General features: G+C 49.3%; 1 protein-coding gene across 1 annotated transcript in view; it reads left to right on the forward strand.

The window, feature by feature from the left end:
* The window catches only part of LOC140429611 (fibrillin-2-like), a 496,823-nt gene that overhangs the window by 325,985 nt on the left and 151,092 nt on the right, over positions 1 to 19,746 (forward strand). Inside the window, exons 21-22 of the mRNA XM_072516854.1 lie at positions 8,128 to 8,265; positions 16,051 to 16,101. Of these exons, the coding sequence (XP_072372955.1) occupies positions 8,128 to 8,265; positions 16,051 to 16,101 (189 nt within the window). The remainder of the gene's footprint in view (positions 1 to 8,127; positions 8,266 to 16,050; positions 16,102 to 19,746) is intronic.

Below are 19,746 nucleotides of genomic sequence, written 5' to 3' on the forward strand. Positions count from 1 at the left end.
TTCTAACTTTGCCCCTCGCATATTAAACCTATGACCCCTGGACTCTTTCACCCTGGGAAAAAGCTTCTGACTATCCACTGTCCATGCCGCTCATAATTTTGTAGACTTCTATCAGGTCACCCCTCAACCTCCGTCTTTCCGGTGAGGAAAAGTTGAGTTGATCCAACCTCTCCTCATAGCTGATGCACTCCATAACAGGCAACATCCTGGTAAACCTCTTCTGTACCCTCTCCAAAGCCTCCATATTCTTCGGGTGCATGGCGACCAGAATTGAACACTATATTCCAAGTGCGGCCTAACTATGGTTGTATACAGCTGCACTTCAACGAACCACTTGGTTCCCAGAATGGGTATGGTGGCATGCATTTTTGCTTGGGGAATTGCATCATAGGGGGAATGAATAGGATTGACAGAGTAAAAGGGAGAATGTGGATAGAAAAAAGGGATCTCAGCGAGAGGCTATATCCCCTCAAGATGTTCAGGCAACAATTACCTTGTACCTGACAGGAATGTAAGGCATACATGCTTACACCATCGACTTGTAAATCAGAAGAAATTGTGAGATGAGGGGATTAGGTATGAGGGTGCCATCATCTTTGAAAGCTCCAGCCCTGACACTGGCCACAATCTCAATCATGAATGTTTCAGTTATGGTGAGTATGGTTTTCTTTTGGGGTTAAAGACTTAACAGCTATGCTGTTTTTCCGTTCTTTCATAGGATGTGAGCACCACTGGCAAGGCCGGTATTTGTTGCGCATCCTGAATTGCTCTTTAGAAGTTGGTAGTGAGCTGCGTCATCTGGTCCTGCAAAAGGGAGGGAAGTGTGCCAGTGAGTGTGGTCTAGTGTATGTAGCTTTCATGGTTGAATAGCTGCAAGTGTGTGCAACGTGTGACATGTGGGTGTGAGACTTGCAGCAGTGCTTAGTCCATGAGGGTGAAGTGAAGCTATGAATGTTACAAATGAGTGCTGATGTATGGCGATTGTTGGTAGGTGGGTGACAAGAGCATGGAGTATTGTGTCATGTGGAATGTTAGGTATACAGTTGGTGGATTATGACATTTTAAAATACGTTTATTTATTTTTTTATCAATATTTTATTGAAAATTTTTGGTCAACCAACACAGTACATTGTGCATCCTTTACACAATATTATAACAACACAAATAACAATGACCTATTTTATAAACAAAAAATGAATAAATAATAAATAACAAAAATGAAAACTAACCCTAATTGGCCTTATCACAAGTAACACACTCCAAAAATATAATTTAACAGTCCAATTTATAATTATCTGTCGCAACGACCTATACATATTATACAGTATATATTAACAACCCTGAGAGTCCTTCTGGTTCTTCCTCCTCCCCCCCTCCCCCCCCCCCCCCCCCCCCCCGATCCTGGGCTGCTGCTGCTGCTGCCTTTTTTCCATTCCATCTATCTTTCTGCGAGGTATTCGACGAACGGTTGCCACCGCCTGGTGAACCCTTGAGCTGACCCCCTTAGAACGAACTTAATCCGCTCTAGCTTTATAAACCCTGCCATGCCATTTATCCAGGTCTACACCCCCGGGGGCTTGGCTTCTTTCCACATTAACAATATCCTGCGCCGGGCTACTAGGGACGCAAAGGCCAAAACATCGGCCTCTCTCGCCTCCTGCACTCCCGGCTCTTGTGCAACCCCAAATATAGCCAACCCCCAGCTTGGTTCGACCCGGACCCCCACTACTTTTGAAAGCACCATTGTCACCCCCATCCCAAACCCCTGTAGTGCGGGGCATGACCAAAACATATGGGTATGATTCGCTGGGCTTCTCGAGCACCTCGCACACCTATCCTCCACCCCAAAAAATTTACTGAGCCGTGCTCCAGTCATGTGCGCCCTGCGTAATACCTTAAACTGAATCAGGCTTAGCCTGGCACACGAGGACGACGAGTTTACCCTGCTTAGGGCATCTGCCCACAGCCCCTCCTCGATCTCCTCCCCCAGCTCTTCTTCCCATTTCCCTCTTAGTTCATCTACCATAGTCTCCCCTTCGTCCCTCATTTCCCTATATATATCTGACACCTTACCATCCCCCACCCATGTCTTTGAGATCACTCTGTCCTGCACCTCTTGTGTCGGGAGCTGCGGGAATTCCCTCACCTGTTGCCTCGCAAAAGCCCTCAGTTGCATATACCTGAATGCATTCCCTTGGGGCAACCCACATTTCTCGGTCAGCGCTCCCAGACTCGCGAACTTCCCATCCACAAACAGATCTTTCAGTTGCGTTATTCCTGCTCTTTGCCACATTCCATATCCCCCATCCATTCCCCCCGGGGCAAACCTATGGTTGTTTCTTATCGGGGACCCCCCCAAGGCTCCAGTCTTTCCCCTATGCCGTCTCCACTGTCCCCAAATCTTCAGTGTAGCCACCACCACCGGGCTTGTGGTGTAGTTCCTCGGTGAGAACGGCAATGGGGCTGTCACCATAGCCTGTAGGCTAGTCCCCCTACAGGACGCCCTCTCTAATCCCTTCCACGCCGCTCGCTCCTCCTCTCCCATCCACTTACTCACCATTGAAATATTAGCGGCCCAATAATACTCACTTAGGCTCGGTAGTGCCAGCCCCCCCCTATCCCTGCTACGCTGTAAGAATCCCTTCCTCACTCTCGGGGTCTCCCCGGCCCACACAAAACCCATGATGCTCTTTTCAATCCTTTTAAAAAAAGCCTTCGTGATCACCACCGGGAGGCACTGAAACACAAAGAGGAATCTCGGGAGGACCACCATCTTAACCGCCTGCACCCTCCCTGCCAGTGACAGGGATACCATATCCCATCTCTTGAAATCCTCCTCCATTTGTTCCACCAACCGCGTTAAATTTAACCTATGCAATGTGCTCCAATTCTTGGCTATCTGGATCCCCAGGTAACGAAAGTCCCTTGTTACCTTCCTCAACGGTAGGTCCTCTATTTCTCTACTCTGCTCCCCTGGATGCACCACAAACAACTCACTTTTCCCCATGTTCAATTTATACCCTGAAAAATCCCCAAACTCCCCAAGTATCCGCATTATTTCTGGCATCCCCTCCGCCGGGTCTGCCACATATAGTAACAAATCGTCCGCATACAAAGATACCCGGTGTTCTTCTCCTCCTCTAAGTACTCCCCTCCACTTCTTGGAACCCCTCAACGCTATCGCCAGGGGCTCAATCGCCAGTGCAAACAATAATGGGGACAGAGGGCATCCCTGCCTTGTCCCTCTATGGAGCCGAAAATATGCAGATCCCCGTCCATTCGTGACCACGCTCGCCATCGGGGCCCTATACAACAGCTGCACCCATCTAACATACCCCTCTCCAAAACCAAATCTCCTCAACACCTCCCACAAATAATCCCACTCCACTCTATCAAATGCTTTCTCGGCATCCATCGCCACTACTATCTCCGTTTCCCCCTCTGGTGGGGCCATCATCATTACCCCTAACAGCCTCCGTATATTCGTGTTCAGCTGTCTCCCCTTCACAAACCCAGTTTGGTCCTCGTGGACCACCCCGGGACACATTCCTCTATTCTCATTGCCATTACCTTGGCCAGGATCTTGGCATCTACATTTAGGAGGGAAATAGGTCTACAGGACCCGCATTGTAGCGGGTCCTTTTCCTTCTTTAAGAGAAGCGATATCGTTGCTTCAGACATAGTCGAGGGCAGTTGTCCCCTTTCCTTTGCCTCATTAAAGGTCCTCGTCAATACCGGGGCGAGCAAGTCCACATATTTTCTATAGAATTCGACTGGGAATCCATCCGGTCCCGGGGCCTTTCCCGCCTGCATGCTCCTAATTCCTTTCACCACTTCTTCTACCTCGATCTGTGCTCCCAGTCCCACCCTTTCCTGCTCTTCCATCTTGGGAAATTCCAGCCGATCCAAGAAGCCCATCATTCTCTCCCTCCCATCCGGGGGTTGAGCTTCATATAATTTTTTATAAAATGTCTTGAACACTCCATTCACTCTCTCCGCTCCCCGCTCCATCTCTCCTTCCTCATCCCTCACTCCCCCTATTTCCCTCGCTGCTCCCCTTTTCCTCAATTGGTGTGCCAGCAACCTGCTCGCCTTCTCCCCATATTCGTACTGTACACACTGTGCCTTCCTCCATTGTGCCTCTGCAGTGCCCGTAGTCAGCAAGTCAAATTCTACATGTAGCCTTTGCCTTTCCCTGTACAGTCCCTCTTCCGGTGCTTCCGCATTTTGTCTGTCCACCCTCAAAAGTTCTTGCAGCAACCGCTCCCGTTCCTTACTCTCCTGCTTCCCTTTATGTGCCCTTATTGATATCAACTCCCCTCTAACCACCGCCTTCAGCGCCTCCCAGACCACTCCCACCTGGACCTCCCCATTATCATTGAGTTCCAAGTACTTTTCAATGCACCCCCTCACCCTTAGACACACCCCCTCATCTGCCATTAGTCCCATGTCCATTCTCCAGGGTGGGCGCCCTCCTGTTTCCTCCCCTATCTCCAAGTCTACCCAGTGTGGAGCGCGATCCGAAATGGCTATAGCCGTATACTCCGTTCCCCTCACCTTCGGGATCAACGCCCTTCCCAGCACAAAAAAGTCTATTCGCGAGTAGACTTTATGGACATAGGAGAAAAACGAGAACTCCTTACTCCGAGGTCTGCTAAATCTCCACGGGTCTACACCTCCCATCTGCTCCATAAAATGTTTAAGTACCTTGGCTGCTGCCGGCCTCCTTCCAGTCCTGGACTTCGACCTATCCAGCCCTGGTTCCAACACCGTATTAAAATCTCCCCCCATTATCAGCTTTCCCATCTCTAGGTCCGGAATGCGTCCTAGCATCCGCCTCATAAAATTGGCATCATCCCAGTTCGGGGCATATACGTTTACCAAAACCACCGTCTCCCCCTGTAGTTTGCCACTCACCATCACGTATCTGCCCCCGTTATCCGCCACCATAGTCTTTGCCTCGAACATTACCCGCTTCCCCACTAATATAGCCACCCCCCTGTTTTTCGCATCTAGCCCCGAATGGAACACCTGCCCCACCCATCCTTTGCGTAGCCTAACCTGGTCTATCAGTTTCGGGTGCGTTTCCTGTAACATAACCACATCTGCCTTAAGTTTCTTAAGGTGTGCGAGTACCCGTGCCCTCTTTATCGGCCCGTTCAGCCCTCTCACGTTCCACGTGATCAGCCGGGTTGGGGGGCTTCCTACCCCCCCCCCCTTGTCGATTAGCCATCCCCTTTTTCCAGCTCCTCACCCGGTTCCCACGCAGCTGTATCTCCCCCAGGCGGTGCCCCCCCCGCCCATCCCCTCCCATACCAGCTCCCCCCTCTCCCCAGCAGCAGCAACCCGGTAATTCCCCCCTCCCACCCCTCCCGCTAGATCCCCCGCTAGCGTAATTACTCCCCCCATGTTGCTCCCAGAAGTCAGCAAACTCTGGCCGACCTCGGCTTCCCCCCGTGACCTCGGCTCGCACTGTGCGACGCCCCCTCCTTCCTGCTTCTCTATTCCCGCCATGATTATCATAGCGCGGGAACCAAGCCCGCGCTGCTCCCTTGGCCCCGCCCCCAATGGCCAACGCCCCATCTCCTCCACCTCCCCATCTCCACCCATCACCACCTGTGGAAGAGAGAAAAGTTACCACATCGCAGGATTAGTACATAAAACTCCTCTTTCCCCCCTTTTTAACCCCCCTCTTCGCCCCCCACATTCGCCCCACCACTTTGTTCAAACGTTCTTTTTAATAACCCGCTCATTCCAGTTTTTCTTCCATAATAAAATCCACGCTTCATCCGCCGTCTCAAAGTAGTGGTGCCTCCCTCGATATGTGACCCACAGTCTTGCCGGTTGCAGCATTCCAAATTTTATCTTCTTTTTATGAAGCACCGCCTTGGCCCGATTAAAGCTCGCCCTCCTTCTCGCCACCTCCGCACTCCAGTCTTGATAAATGCGGATCACCGCATTCTCCCATTTACTGCTCCGAGTTTTCTTTGCCCATCTAAGGACCATTTCTCTATCCTTAAAACGGAGGAATCTCACCACTATGGCTCTGGGAATTTCTCCTGCTCTCGGTCCTCGCGCCATCACTCGGTATGCTCCCTCCACCTCCAACGGACCCGCCGGGGCCTCCGCTCCCATTAACGAGTGCAGCATCGTGCTCACATATGCCCCGACGTCCGCTCCCTCCGCACCTTCAGGAAGACCAAGAATCCTCAGGTTGTTCCTCCTTGCGTTGTTCTCCAGTGCCTCCAACCTTTCCACACATCGTTTCTGATGTGCCTCATGCGTCTCCGTCTTCAACACCAGGCCTTGTATGTCGTCCTCATTCTCGGCTGCCTTTGCCTTCACGACCCGAAGCTCCCGCTCCTGGGTCTTTTGTTCCTCCTTTAGCCCTTCGATCACCTGTAGTATCGGGGCCAACAGCTCTTTCTTCATTTCCTTTTTGAGCTCTTCCACACAGCATTTCAAGAACTCTTGTTGTTCAGGGCCCCATGTTAAACTGCCACCTTCCGACGCCATCTTGGTTTTTGCTTGCCTTCCTTGCCGCTGTTCTAAAGGATCCACTGCAATCCGGCCACTTTCTCCTCCTTTTTTCATCCGTATCCAGGGGGGATTCCCTTCTGGTTTACCGCACAGTGTTTTCGTTGGGGCTCCTATCAAGAGCCCAAAAGTCCGTTTCACCGGGAGCTGCCGAAACGTGCGACTCAGCTGGTCATCGCCGCACCCGGAAGTCCTAAAATACGTTTATTGATCACATAGGTGAGGCAATTGTACTTCTTGCAGTACTACATCCATATGTCCTCTGAGCTAGGCTCCATTAAGAGAGAGACATGGTCTGAAGACTATGGTTGAAATTTTCCATTCCCTCCCTCCGGCAGGATCTTCCAGTCCCGCCGATGTGAACGCAGATTTCAATGGTTTGTCAGCCCCGCCACAGGGGAACCCGCGGCGGGGCTGGATAATTCTGGCCTATGTGTAAAATGCATGTGCAGAGACTGACTTGTTGACCAAGCAGTTGTCAATGCATGAGAACAGTGGGTATAAAGTGGGTAACTTAGGCAACTTAGTCACACACGTCATGTATGCAAATATGTATTCTGTTCACTGGCAAAAAGGAGATAATTGTGTCTGTTATTTGATACAAAAATTGAATGATTGTATTTTTTAACATAAAGAAGGAGTTGTTTGGGTTTAAAAAAAAGCAGTCCTGTAGTACATGATGAACTGACTTGCCATAGTCATATGGATCTGCCATGTATCGGGAGACCCACATCTTAAGATCAGTTCAGTAAAAACCTCTCACAGGAATACACTGATAAAGACTGCTGGCCTTATACTTGCAACATCCTGTACCAGCCTCCCCGAACAGGCGCATTAATTGGAAAAAATTAATTGGGTACTCTAAATTTATTATTAAAAAAGGGTGGGAACCTCGTTATGTCATCGGTGAGGGAATATCACAAAACGAGATCTTGCTGGCGTGAATCCTATTGTCCGATTCTCAAGAGATTTTGCGCCCACGTTGCCGTTTGAGCTGACATCAAATGCTGGCGCTAAATTGCTACGGACACCTCTCTTGTTCACCACTTTCTGCACCAAAGCCTCCAACGCAACATCTGGGAATCTTGGAACCCACCCTCTGCCTTGTTATGCACTTCTTTTGTCTTTCTCAGGTCATAATCAGTGCAAAATGACTTTCAGTACCTGCTCCAACCAGGACACTACCTACCTTTCCTTTAAGATGTGCAGGCTAGTTTTAACTCTTACTAGCCTCTCATGATTATGTGTCTGCTGCTCTGGTGTGCAGCCAGTCAACAGCATGTTTAGTACTAGCTGCAGGCCGTGTGAAATTTGCATTCTGCCGACTTTGGAAGCAGTGGGAGCAGGATAATTCCGCACCATGATCCCTGTTCCCATTTTCGGCGGTTATCAAATTTTGTAGCCTCAATTTCCAAAGGAGAAAAGCAAAACGTAGCTTTGAACTTGTCAAAGTTTAACATAGGAATAATGTCAGAAAGATCTTCACAGCGCCAGGGACCCAGGTTCGATTCCTGGCTTGGGTCATATTTGTCTCTAAAAATTACTCATTATTCTTTGGCAAGTCTTTAATTTTCTCACAATTTACAACAGACAGCGTGAAAGGAACTTGCTGGTTAAACATCCAGAACAGCCGCTGTGAAGTGAACATCAACGGAGCCACACTGAAGTCTGAATGCTGTGCTACTCTGGGGGCTGCATGGGGCAGCCCTTGTGAACCCTGTGAACTAGGTAATGAAAATGATTGGTCAAAGAAAAAAGTTTACAATTCTGAAAATATGTTGGAAGTTGAACGAAGTCGATTGCTCAGACCCTTTAAAACGAGAACTACTTCCTTAAGTCAGATTCGCGGATGAGAAAAGCATGAATTTGGGATCAATCTTGTGTTTGGCACCACACTAGGCATTTTACATGACAGTGGAATTCCTTCCTAATAAGTTGTTTAGTAAGTTTAACCAGAATATTTCCTCACATTTTACTTTGGAATTTTTTAGCATCTTCCATCTGCTTCGGGCAGCGTGGTGGCGCAGTGGTTAGCACTGCTGCCTCAACTCCCCCAAGGACCCGGGTTCGATCCCGGCCCTGGGTCACTGACCGTGTGGAGTTAGCACATTCTCCCTGTGCCCGTGTGGGTCTCACCCCCACAACCCATAAAGATGTGCAGGGTAGGTGATTTAGCCATGCTAAATTGCCCCTTTATTTGAAAAAAGAGAATTGGATACTCTAAATTTTTAAATAAGAAAAAAAAATCTTCCACCTGCTTTAGACCTAATCTTTTCAGAAAATCTGCATAAAAGTTAATTTTGTGCACCTTAATATCATGTTATGTGATATTAGAAATGATGCGTTAACTATTTTTCAGAAATGTTGCTGTTTACCCAATTAAATCTGTTAATGTAATTTATTGAATTATCCTTACTAACATTGAATAGCATGATCTATGGGTCTACGTTTATCTTATTGAACCCCTTAAGAATTTTGAAGGCCTATCAAATCGCCTCTCGGGACTCTCGTTTCTAGAGGAAAGAACAACAAACTGCTCTGTTCTTATGTTAATTGTAATTTCTCAGTTCTGGTGTCATCCTTGTAAGTCTGTTTTGTGCTTACTTCAGTGATTTCATATCCTCTTTGTGATTTGGAGAACGGAACTGTGTGCTCTATTTTAAGTAATGTCCAGCCAAGATTCTAGACAAGTTTAACATAACCTCATTGCTTTTGAATTTGATTCAGAAATTAATTACCGTCTTTGGTGATGGCTTTGTTGCGTTGCTACTTCTAATGATTTGTATATCTACCTCTACAAAGAACAAAGGGCAAAGAAAAGCACAGCACAGGAACAGGCCCTTCGACCCTCCAAGCCGGCGCCGACCATGCTGCCCATCTAAACTATAATCTTCTACACTTCCGGGGTCCGTATCCCTCTATTCCCATCCTATTCATGTAAAACCTCTAGATCCCACTGCATCCTCCACTGCATTTAAACTCTTATTTTCCAAGTAATAGCTGACTTCCATATTCTATCTCCCAAAATGCAACAGCTCACACTTGTCAATAATGACATTCACTTGCCCTTGGTTAACCGAGTATGGAATCAGATGGGCAGAGATTTGATTCTGCTCCTCTGGCCCCACGAGAAATATAGGACGGAATTTTCCCAACAGCCCACCATGTGTTTTTCAGCCGCAGAGGCAGCCCCCAGTGGGATCTACTGGTCCTACCGTTGTCAACAGGAAATCCCGTTGACAGCACCCATCGTTGCCAGGAAACCCGTTCGCCGGCATGGGACCTGAATTTCCCACCGGCGTGAACAGCCGGTAAATTCCGCCCACTGTGAAAGAATATCTGCTTGAGCCTCCTCTGGCTCTGGATCCTCTTCACAATATGTTCACCTGGTGGGTAAACCACAATGTGTAGCTCACTCCAGCCATCAGTTACAATTGATTCCATTGACCAGGACTTGCACTTAAAAAGGAACCTGCCAAATTCAGGTGTGCGTCACTTTAGAATCATAGAATGGCTACAGCACGGAAGGAGACAATTCAGCCCCTCATGTCATGCCACCTCTCTGAAAGACACTTAGTCCCACTCCCCCTCCCTTTCCCCATCACTCTATAATGCTCCTTTCTCTTCAGATGATTATCCAGTTCCCTTTTGCAGGCCTCAATTAAATCTGCCTCCACCACCCTATCAGGCAGAGCATTCCAGACCTTAACCACTCGCTGCATAAGGGAGATTTTCCTCATTGCTGTCATTATTTATTTTGCTAACCTCCTTAAATCCTAGTCCTCAGATTCTCGATCTTTCCATCAATGGGAACCCCTCATAATTTTGAACTGCTCGATGAAATATTCTCCCAATTCTCTCTTCTCCAAGGAAAACAGCTCTGATTTCTCCAGGCTGTCCACATAACAGGTTCCTAGCCAGACTTCCGGTGGCGGCTATGAAGGAGTAAGTCGCACGTTTGGTGGCTCCCGCTTGGGTCGGACTTTTGGACCTTTTCCCCCGATTTTCTACCGGGCTTGAACTGTAAAACTGAAGACAGAGGCAATTGTGTACTGAATTCCCACATCGGTGCATGGAGAGAAGGACTAGAAGTGCTTGTAAAGGCAGAAACAGAAAGACAGAGAAGGCTTGGGCTGAAGCTGCAGCGGGAGACAGCATGGCGGAGGACCAGACCTCTGGTTTGTCGACCCAGCGGTCAACGGAGCAGCTGATGCAAGTTATTCAGGAAGGCTTTGCTAAGCAGAAACGGGACTGCTTGGACCCGATAAAAGAGTCGATTGAGCGGCTGGAGCTTAGATTGGACGGCCAAGACCGGGCGATCCAGAAGGTGGAGAAGGCGCTGGCAGAGCAGGAGGAACATCAAACTGCGGTGGAGTTGGAGGTGGGGATGCTGAGAGACCAGCAGAAGAAGCTCCTGGAGAAGGTGGAGGACCTAGAGAATAGGTCCCGCCGGCAGAACTTGAGAATCGTTGGGCTCCCGGAGGGGTCCGAAGGAGCGGACGCTGGGGCATACATCGCAGATATGTTTGAGAAGCTGCTGGGGGATGGGGCATTCTCCCGACCCTTGGAGGTGGACAGGGCTCACGGAGCACTCGCAAGGAAGCTGCGAATGGGAGACCCCCCGAGGGCAATAGTGGTGAGATTCCACAGGTACTTGGATAAGGAGCGCATTCTGCAGTGGGCCAAGCAGACACGGAGCTGTAAGTGGGAAAATAGTATCCTGCGGGTCTACCAAGACCTAAGTGTGGAGGTGGCCAGGGGAAGAGCAGGCTTCAACCAGATTAGGTCGATTCTTTTTAAGAAAAAGGTGAAGTTCGGACTGTTGTATCTGGCCCATCTCTGGGTCACCTACGAGGAACAGCACTTTTATTTCGAGTCGCCTGAGGACACGCTGGACTTCATGAAAAGGAAAGGACTGGTGGTGGACTGAGAACTTTTGAACTTTGCTGCAACATTCATGTTTTTTTTTCTTTTTTTTACTCTGTGCATTAAAAAAAAAAGTTTCTCGTTTTTCATTTTGTGGAAGCTGCTTGTAATGCCTTCTGTATTGATTTGGGACCAGTGGCAGAGTTGAGTGAGTTAATGTTTTCATTTGCACTGTTGGGGGATGGAGTTGTGCTTGTTTAGATTTTGGTGTTTTTCTGTCGGGCAATTGTATGGGGATTGTTTAATGTTGGAGTATGTTTGTATGGGTGGGGAGGGAACAATAGGTGGGAGACTATCCGGCGCCAGGGATGGGGGCCACCAAGCTAGCTGGGCGGGCTAGCTCACGGAAGCGCAGTGGGGGGGGGGGGTGCATATGTTCGGTTTATCAAGGGGTTGAGTTACAGTGTTGTTACTAGGGGGAGGGGGGGAAAATGTTCTGCTGACGAAGGAGGGACTTGGGCCAAGGGATAGAGAGGAGGTTGGGGGCGGAGGCAGCCTGGGGGCAGGTCGGTGGAGGCGCAGAGCATGGGTTGGAGGGGGGCCAAAAAATGGGGATAGCTGATCAGCAAAGTGGGGGGAGGCAATGAACCTCCCCCAACTAGGCTGATCACCTGGAATCTTCAAGGGTTAAATGGGCCGGTTAAGAGGGCACGTGTGTTCGCGCATCTTAGGGGACTGAAGGCGGACGTGGTAATGTTGCAGGAGACGCACCTGAGAGTAACTGACCAGATTAGATTGAGGAAAGACTGGGTCAGTCAGGTCTTTCACTCGGGACTGGATTAAAGACTAGAGGGGTCTCAATCCTGATCAATAAGCGGGTGGTGTTTGAGGCGGGTAGAATAGTTTTGGATATGGGAGGTCGGTACATTATGGTCAGTGGGAAACTGGAGGGGTGCAGGTGGTATTAGTAAATGTGTATGCGCCAAATTGGGATGATGTGGAGTTTATAAAGAGGATACTGGGGAAGATACCGGACCTGGACCCGCACAGGTTGGTCATGGGAGGGGACATCAACACAGTTATTGACCCTGGCTTGGACCGGTCAAGCTCGAAAACGGGCAGGGTGCCAGCAATGGCAAAGGAACTAAAAGGTTTCATGGAGAAGATGGGGGGGGGGGGTGTGGATCCATGGAGTTATGGGTAGCCGAGGGTGAAGGAGTTCTCCTTCTACTCACATGCGTGAATAAGGCGTTTAGGGATTTCTACAGTAGGCTGTATAGATCGGAACCCCTATGTTGAGGCACGTCTTGGGGGGGGGCTGAATTTCCCAAAGGTGGACGGAGAGCTGGTAGACGGGCTGGGGGCCCCGATCGGGTTGGAGGAGATAGTGGAGGGTCTGAAGGCCATGCAGGCGGGTAAAGCCCCAGGGCCGAACAGGTATCCAATGGAGTTTTATAAAAGGTTCTCTGGGATATTGGGGCTGGTGTTGATGAGGATGTTCAATGAGGCAAGGGAAAGAGGGGTGCTGCCCTTGACAATGTCATAGGCCACGATTTCGCAGATTCTGAAAACGGACAAGAACCCGGAGCAGTGTGGATCCTACAGGCCGATATCCCTGTTGAATGTGGATGCCAAACTGCTGGCCAAAATTTTGTCCTCCAGGATTGAGGATTGTGTTCCGGGCGTTATTGGGGAGGACCAGACGGGGTTTGTTCAGGGTAGGCAGTTGGTGGCCAATGTAAGAAGGCTGTTAAATGTGATCATGATGCTCCCGGAAGGTAGGGAGGTGGAGGTGGTGATCGCTATGGATGCAGAAAAGGCTTTTGATCGGGTAGAATGGGATTATATGTGGCAGGTACTGGGACGGTTCTGATTTGCGAGGGGCTTTATTGACTGGGTCAGGTTGCTGTATCAGGCTCCTGTGTCAAGTGTACGGACGAATAGGACAACATCGGACTATTTTAGACTTCACCGGGGGACGAGACAGGGATGCCCCCTCTTCCCACTGTTGTTCGCGTTAGCTACAGAGCCGTAGGCAATTGCTCTGAGAGCTAAAGGGGCTGGTCCAGGGGGGCGGGGTGGAGCTGGAGCGCAGAGTCTCGCTCAATGCAGACGACCTGCCTCTGTATGTATCGGACCCATTAGAGGAGATGGAAGAAATCATGAGGATTCTAGGAGAATTTGGCCGGTTTTCGGGGTATAAGCTAAATATGGGGAAAAGTGAGATGTTTGCGGTCCAGGCGAGGGGACAGGAGAGGCGGTTTGGGGAGCTGCCATTTAGATTAGTAGGGGGGAGCTTTAGGCACCTAGGCATCCAAGTGGCGCGGGAATGGGACCGGTTGCATTAATTAGATCTGGCCCGACTAGTAGACCAATTGAAGGACGATTTTCAGAGATGGGGCGCGCTCCCGTTGTCATTAGCTGCAGACGGTGAAGATGACGGTCCTCCCGAGATCCTGTTCTTGTTTCAATGTCTCCCCATCTTTGTTCCACGATCCATTTTTAAACGAGTCAACAAAGTGATCTCTGGCTTTGTTTGAGTGGGCAGGACCCCGTGGATAAGGAAGGTAATGCTTGAGCGGAGTCGGGGAGAGGGCAGGCTGGCGCTGTCAAATTTTAGTAACTATTACTGGGCAGCGAATATAGCCATGATCAGGAAGTGGGTGGTGGGGGAGGGGTCGGCATGGGAGCATATGGAGGCGGCTTCATGCAAGGGCACCAGTTTGGGGGCATTGGTAACTGCGCCTCTGCCGTTCCCGCCGGCACGGTACTCCACTAGCCCCGTGGTGGTGGCAGCCCTTAGAGCCTGGGGGCAATGGGAGACATGTGGGAGTAGAGGGAGCATCGGTCTGGCCCCCAATCTGTAATAATCACCGGTTTGCCCCGGGGAGTATCGATTGGGGATTCCGGATATGGCGGAGAGCAGGGTGATGCACGATCAATGACCACTAAAGCGAGGTTGTAGTCCAACTGAAGGCTTTAATAAGCTAGATGGTTCCCCCAGCAGCTCAGGTACAGAAAGAAGGCTGCTGGGGCGGCACGGGCTCTTATACTCCACCTTGCAGGGCGGAGCTACCATACAGCTTGACCAAAAGGAAACATACAATATCTACCAATGGTGTTCCAGCATTACCAGGTACCATAATACCTCTACACAGACTACCACACAGGGATTGAGAGGATGGGGGATATGTTTATAGAGGGGAGCTTTCCGAGTATGAGGGCACTGGAAAAGTTTGGGTTGGCGAGGGGAAACAAATTCAGGTATCTGCAGGTGCGGGACTTCCTACGTAAACAGGTGTCAACCTTCCCACTCCAACCGCGAAGGGGGATTCAGGACAGGGTAGTTTCCAGAGGGTGGGTAGGAGAAGGGAGCGACTCGGACATTTACAAGGAACTTATGGGGTCAGAGGAGACGCAGACCGAGGAGCTGAAGCGCAAGTGGGAGGAGGAGCTGGGAGGAGAGATAGAGGGTGGTCTATGGGTGGACGCGTTGAGTAGAGTTAACTCGTCCGCAACATGTGCCAAGCTCAGCCTGATACAATTTAAGGTCGTTCACCGGGCTCACATGGCAGTGGCCCAGATGAGCAGATTCTTTGGGGTGGAAGACAGGTATGCAAAATGTGCGGGAGGACCAGCGAACCATGTCCACACGTTCTGGGCATGTCCGAAGCTGAGGGGATTTTGGCAGGGGTTTGCAGATGTCATGTCCACAGTATTAAAAACAAGGGTGGCGCTGAGTCCAGGCGTGGCAATTTTCAGGGTGTCGGGAGACCCAGGAATCCAGGAGGAGAAAGAGGCAGACATTCTGGCCTTTGCTTCCCTGGTAGCCCGGAGACGGATACTATTAGCTTGGAGGGACTCAAATCCCCCGAAGTCGGAGACCTGGCTATCGGACATGGCTAGCTTTCTCTGTTTGGAGAAAATCAAGTTCGCCTTGAGAGGGTCACTTTTAGGGTTCGCCCGGAGGTGGCAACCGTTCGTCGACTTCTTCACGGAAAATTAATCGTCAGCAGAAGGGGGGTGTTAATAAAGGTGGGACCTGTAAGGGAGGGAGATGGCTTTTGCACTATGTTTATAGTTTCATGTACATTGTTTATTGTGTTGTTGTTATAATATCAAAAAGTACCTCAATAAAATGTTTATTAAAAAAACTGAGGTTCCTTGCCACCTGTTCAGACAAGCAGGATAAATTGAAGATGGCGGAACCAGTGCAGGACATCAGTGGACCAATTTTTAATGCTCACGTACCATATTCCACCGTGTGAGTACAACAACAGCAACTTCTATTTATGTAGTGCCTTTTACATAATACCACACATCCGACGGCACTTCAAATGGTTAACAGGTGCAGTTAAAATTATTCCTTATGCTTCTCATCAAGAAAACTTGGTGAAATATCAGAAGCTGCAAATTAACTTATGTACCTGAGAAATTTTGGCAGGAAGTTTTATTGAATAATATCCCAAAACACTCTCTTCACAGTTGCTGCCAAACCTGTTGGTTTTTTGTAGCATTTCGCATTTTTATTTCAGATTTCCACCACTTGCAGTATTTTGGTTTTGTCAGAACATTAAACTGTTGATGAACATTTGGAACAATACTGAATCTGGGACTTTTGAACTTAACTTGTATCCTTCTCTCTAGATACCACCTGTCCAAGAGGATATGCAAGAGTTAAGGGCGTAGCTTGTGAAGGTAAGAACATTTTTTCCTTAAACTATAAGGATACTGGAACACTTGCTGACATAGGAATTAGGGGCAGAAGTAGGCAATTCAAGCCTGCTCCGTCATTCAATCAGATCATGGTTGGTCTCTTCCTGGTCTCAAATCCACCTCCCCACCTGTTCCCCATATCCCTTTAACCTGTTTTTTTTATCAGAAATATATCTGTCTCCTTATTGAAACCATTTAATGATTCGGACTCCACCGCACTATTGGGCAGCGAGTTCCACAAATTCACTACCCTCTGCGAGAAATAGTTCCTTCATTTCAGTTCCAAATCTACCGCCTCTCAACCTATATCTGTGACCTCTCATTCTAGATTGCCCCACAAGAGGGAACATTTGGTCTACGTTTACTTTATCAATCCCTTTAAGTATTTTATATACCTCGATCAGGTCCCCTCTCATCCTTCTAAACTCCAGCGTATAAGCTATATTTACATACCACCTTTCATGTTTTTATGGCATCATGGAGACTGTGAGGACATAAAGGGTGGAACTTTCCATCCCTTATTACCAGTGGAATCTTACGGTCCTGCCAGAGTTGACCCCTTCTATGGTTTCCCCGGTGACAGGACAGACGGGCATGGAAAACGCCGTTGACTCAGCAGCGAATGACGAACCACCTCCGCCGCTGGAAAACCCACCATGGGGGAGGCTGGAAAACTCTGGCCAAAGAGTCTATAGAGTGATTTCATAGAATCATAGAAGTTTACAGCATAGAAACAGGCCCTTCGGCCCAACCAGTCCATGCCGCCCAGTTTTTACCATTAAGCTAGTCCCAGTTGCCCGCAATAGAATTATAGAAGTTTACAGCATGGAAACAGGCCCTTCGGCCCAACCAGTCCATGCCGCCCAGTTTTTACCATTAAGCTAGTCCCAGTTGCCCGCAATAGAATCATAGAAGTTGACAGCATGGAAACAGGCCCTTCGGCCCAACCATTTAGATAGGTTAAGTGAGTGGGGGAAAAAAATGGCAGATGGAGTATAATGTGGGAAATATGAACTTGACCACTTTGGCAGGAAAAATGAAAACTTTCTGGTTCAAAGAGATCTGGGTGTCCTGGTACATGAATCAGCAAAGTTAGTATGCAGCTACAGTAAGTGATTAGGAAGACAAATGGAATGTTGTTGTTTATTGCAAGGGGAGTGGAATATAAAAGGAGGGAAGTTCTGCTACAGTTGTGTAATAAGACCACATCTGGAATACAGGGTAGAGTTTTAGTCTTCTTACTTAAGGAAGGATATAATTACATTACTAGCAGTTCAAAGACGGTTCATTTAGCTGATTCCTGGGATGAAGGGGTGATCTTATGGGAAAGTTTGAACAAGTTCGGCCTGTATCCATTGGAGATTTCAAGATTGAGAGGTGATCTTATTGAAACGTAAGATTTTGAGCGGACTTGATACTGTGGCTACAGGGAGGATGTTTCCCACTGGGGGAGAGACTAGACCAAGAGCAGGGGACATAGCTCAAAATTAAGCCAATTTAAGAAAGTTATATATTTATTTTTTTAATTTAGCGTGGCCAATTCACCTACCCTGCACATTTTAGGGTTGTGGGGGGGTGAGACCCCACGCAGACACGGGGAGAATGTGCAAACTCCACTCGGACAGTGGCCCGGGGCCAGGATCGTACCCGGGTCCTCTGCACCATGAGGCAGCAGTGCTAACCCCTGCGCCACTGTGCTGCCAAATTTAAGAAAGATATGAAGAGATTTCATTTATCTTTCAGATGGTACTTCCGAAGAGACCAGTGGCGGCAGAGTCATTGAATATTTTTAAGGCTGAGTCAGATAGATTCTTGATTGACAAGTCAAAAGGTATAGGAGGAAAATAGAGACCACAATCAGATCAGCTGTGACCTTACCCAAAGTCAGAACAGACTGGAGAACCTGAGTTGCCTACTACTCTTAATTCTTATATTAGTATGTCTGTTCTTATAAACAATTCACAGCTGATGAAGTATTTTTGAAGTATAGATACTTTTGCAACAGAAAAACGAAATACCCAGCTTGCACACAACGAGGCCACACAAAAAGCAATGAGATATGTGACCAGGTAGATATTCCACCTTTATCGAGAATATAATAATGAAAGAGAAATGTTGAGATAAATTCCAGGGAACCAGGAGAACTGCCTCCTGCTCTTCCACAAAAAATGCCATTGGATCTTTCATGACCACCTAAGAGGAAAGATAGGTCCTCACTTTTAACATCTCATCTGAAAGGTGGCATTCCTGGCAACGCCAACCTTCCACAGAATGGGGCTACAGTGTTATCCCACAGTATGGGCAGGATTTTCCGTGCTCAGTGCGGGCTTTGTGGCAGCGGAGGCGACCCGCCATTGACCAGGGGTGGGGTCTTCTGTTCCCACCGTTGTCAACGGGGTTCCCTGTTGAATGCACGCCTCTGCCACCGGGAAACCCATGACGGGAGTGTACTGTCGGGACCGGAAGACACCACCAGCGAGAATGGCCGGAAAATTCTGCCAATGTATTCAAGTCTCTGTAATGGGACTTGAATCCAATAAGTATCAAAAATCCTGAAACAAAATGGAATTAACACAATACTGTTTGCCATCATCACAGTCTGAATGACCCTGAGAACCCCATTGGACTTAACATCAAATATTTGATCCTTAAGTCGCAGATTTCAGGGGCGAAATTCTCCCCAAACGGCGCGATGTCCGCCGACTGGCGCCCAAAACGGCGCCAATCAGACAGGCATCGCGCCGCCCCAAAGGTGCGGAATGCTCCGCATCTTTGGGGGCCGAGCCCCAACATTGAGGGGCTAGGCCGACGCCGGAGGGATTTCCGCCCCGCCAGCTGGCGGAAACGGCCTTTGTTGCCCCGCCAGCTGGCGCGGAAATGACATGTCGGGCGGCGCATGCGTGGGAAACTGTCAGCGGCCGCTGACGCTCACGCGCATGCTCAGTGGAGGGAGTCTCTTCCGCCTCCGCCATGGTGGAGACCGTGGCGGAGGCGGAAGGGAAACAGTGCCCCCACGGCACAGGCCCGCCCGCGGATCGGTGGGCCCCGATCGCGGGCCAGGCCACCGTGGGGGCACACCCCCGGGGCCAGATCGCCCCAGGACCCCGGAGCCCTCCCCGCGCCGCCTTGTCCCGCCGGTAAATAGGTACTTTAATTTACGCCGGCGGGACAGGCAATTTATCGGCGGGACTTCGGCCCATCCGGGCCGGAGAATCGAGCGGGGGGGCCCGCCAACCGGCGCGGCCCGATTCCCGCCCCCATCGAATATCCGGTACCGGAGACTTCTTCAACCGGCGGGGGCGGGATTCACGGCAGCCCTCGGCGATTCTCCAACCCGGCGGGGGGTCGGAGAATGACGCCCCAGATTTTGAAATACATTTTCACACGCAATCAGCAATTATCCTGAAAAATTAAATAGTACAGCAGACGACGTCTGTCCTATAGGGTTCAGCTACACAAGAGCAGCAAAAAATTAGCCCCCAAAACACCTGGGTAAATTCAATCATGGAGGCAACCAATGAGAGGGAAGTCCTGCACGGATGTGACAGAATTGGTGAGGAGCTGTTCCTCCAATCGCTCAGAGGGATATGAGTGCAAAGTCAGCTCATTAGCTGCAAGACAGGGAAA

This window comes from Scyliorhinus torazame, chromosome 9 (assembly GCF_047496885.1).
Source record: "Scyliorhinus torazame isolate Kashiwa2021f chromosome 9, sScyTor2.1, whole genome shotgun sequence".
NCBI classification, from domain to species: Eukaryota; Metazoa; Chordata; class Chondrichthyes; order Carcharhiniformes; family Scyliorhinidae; genus Scyliorhinus; species Scyliorhinus torazame.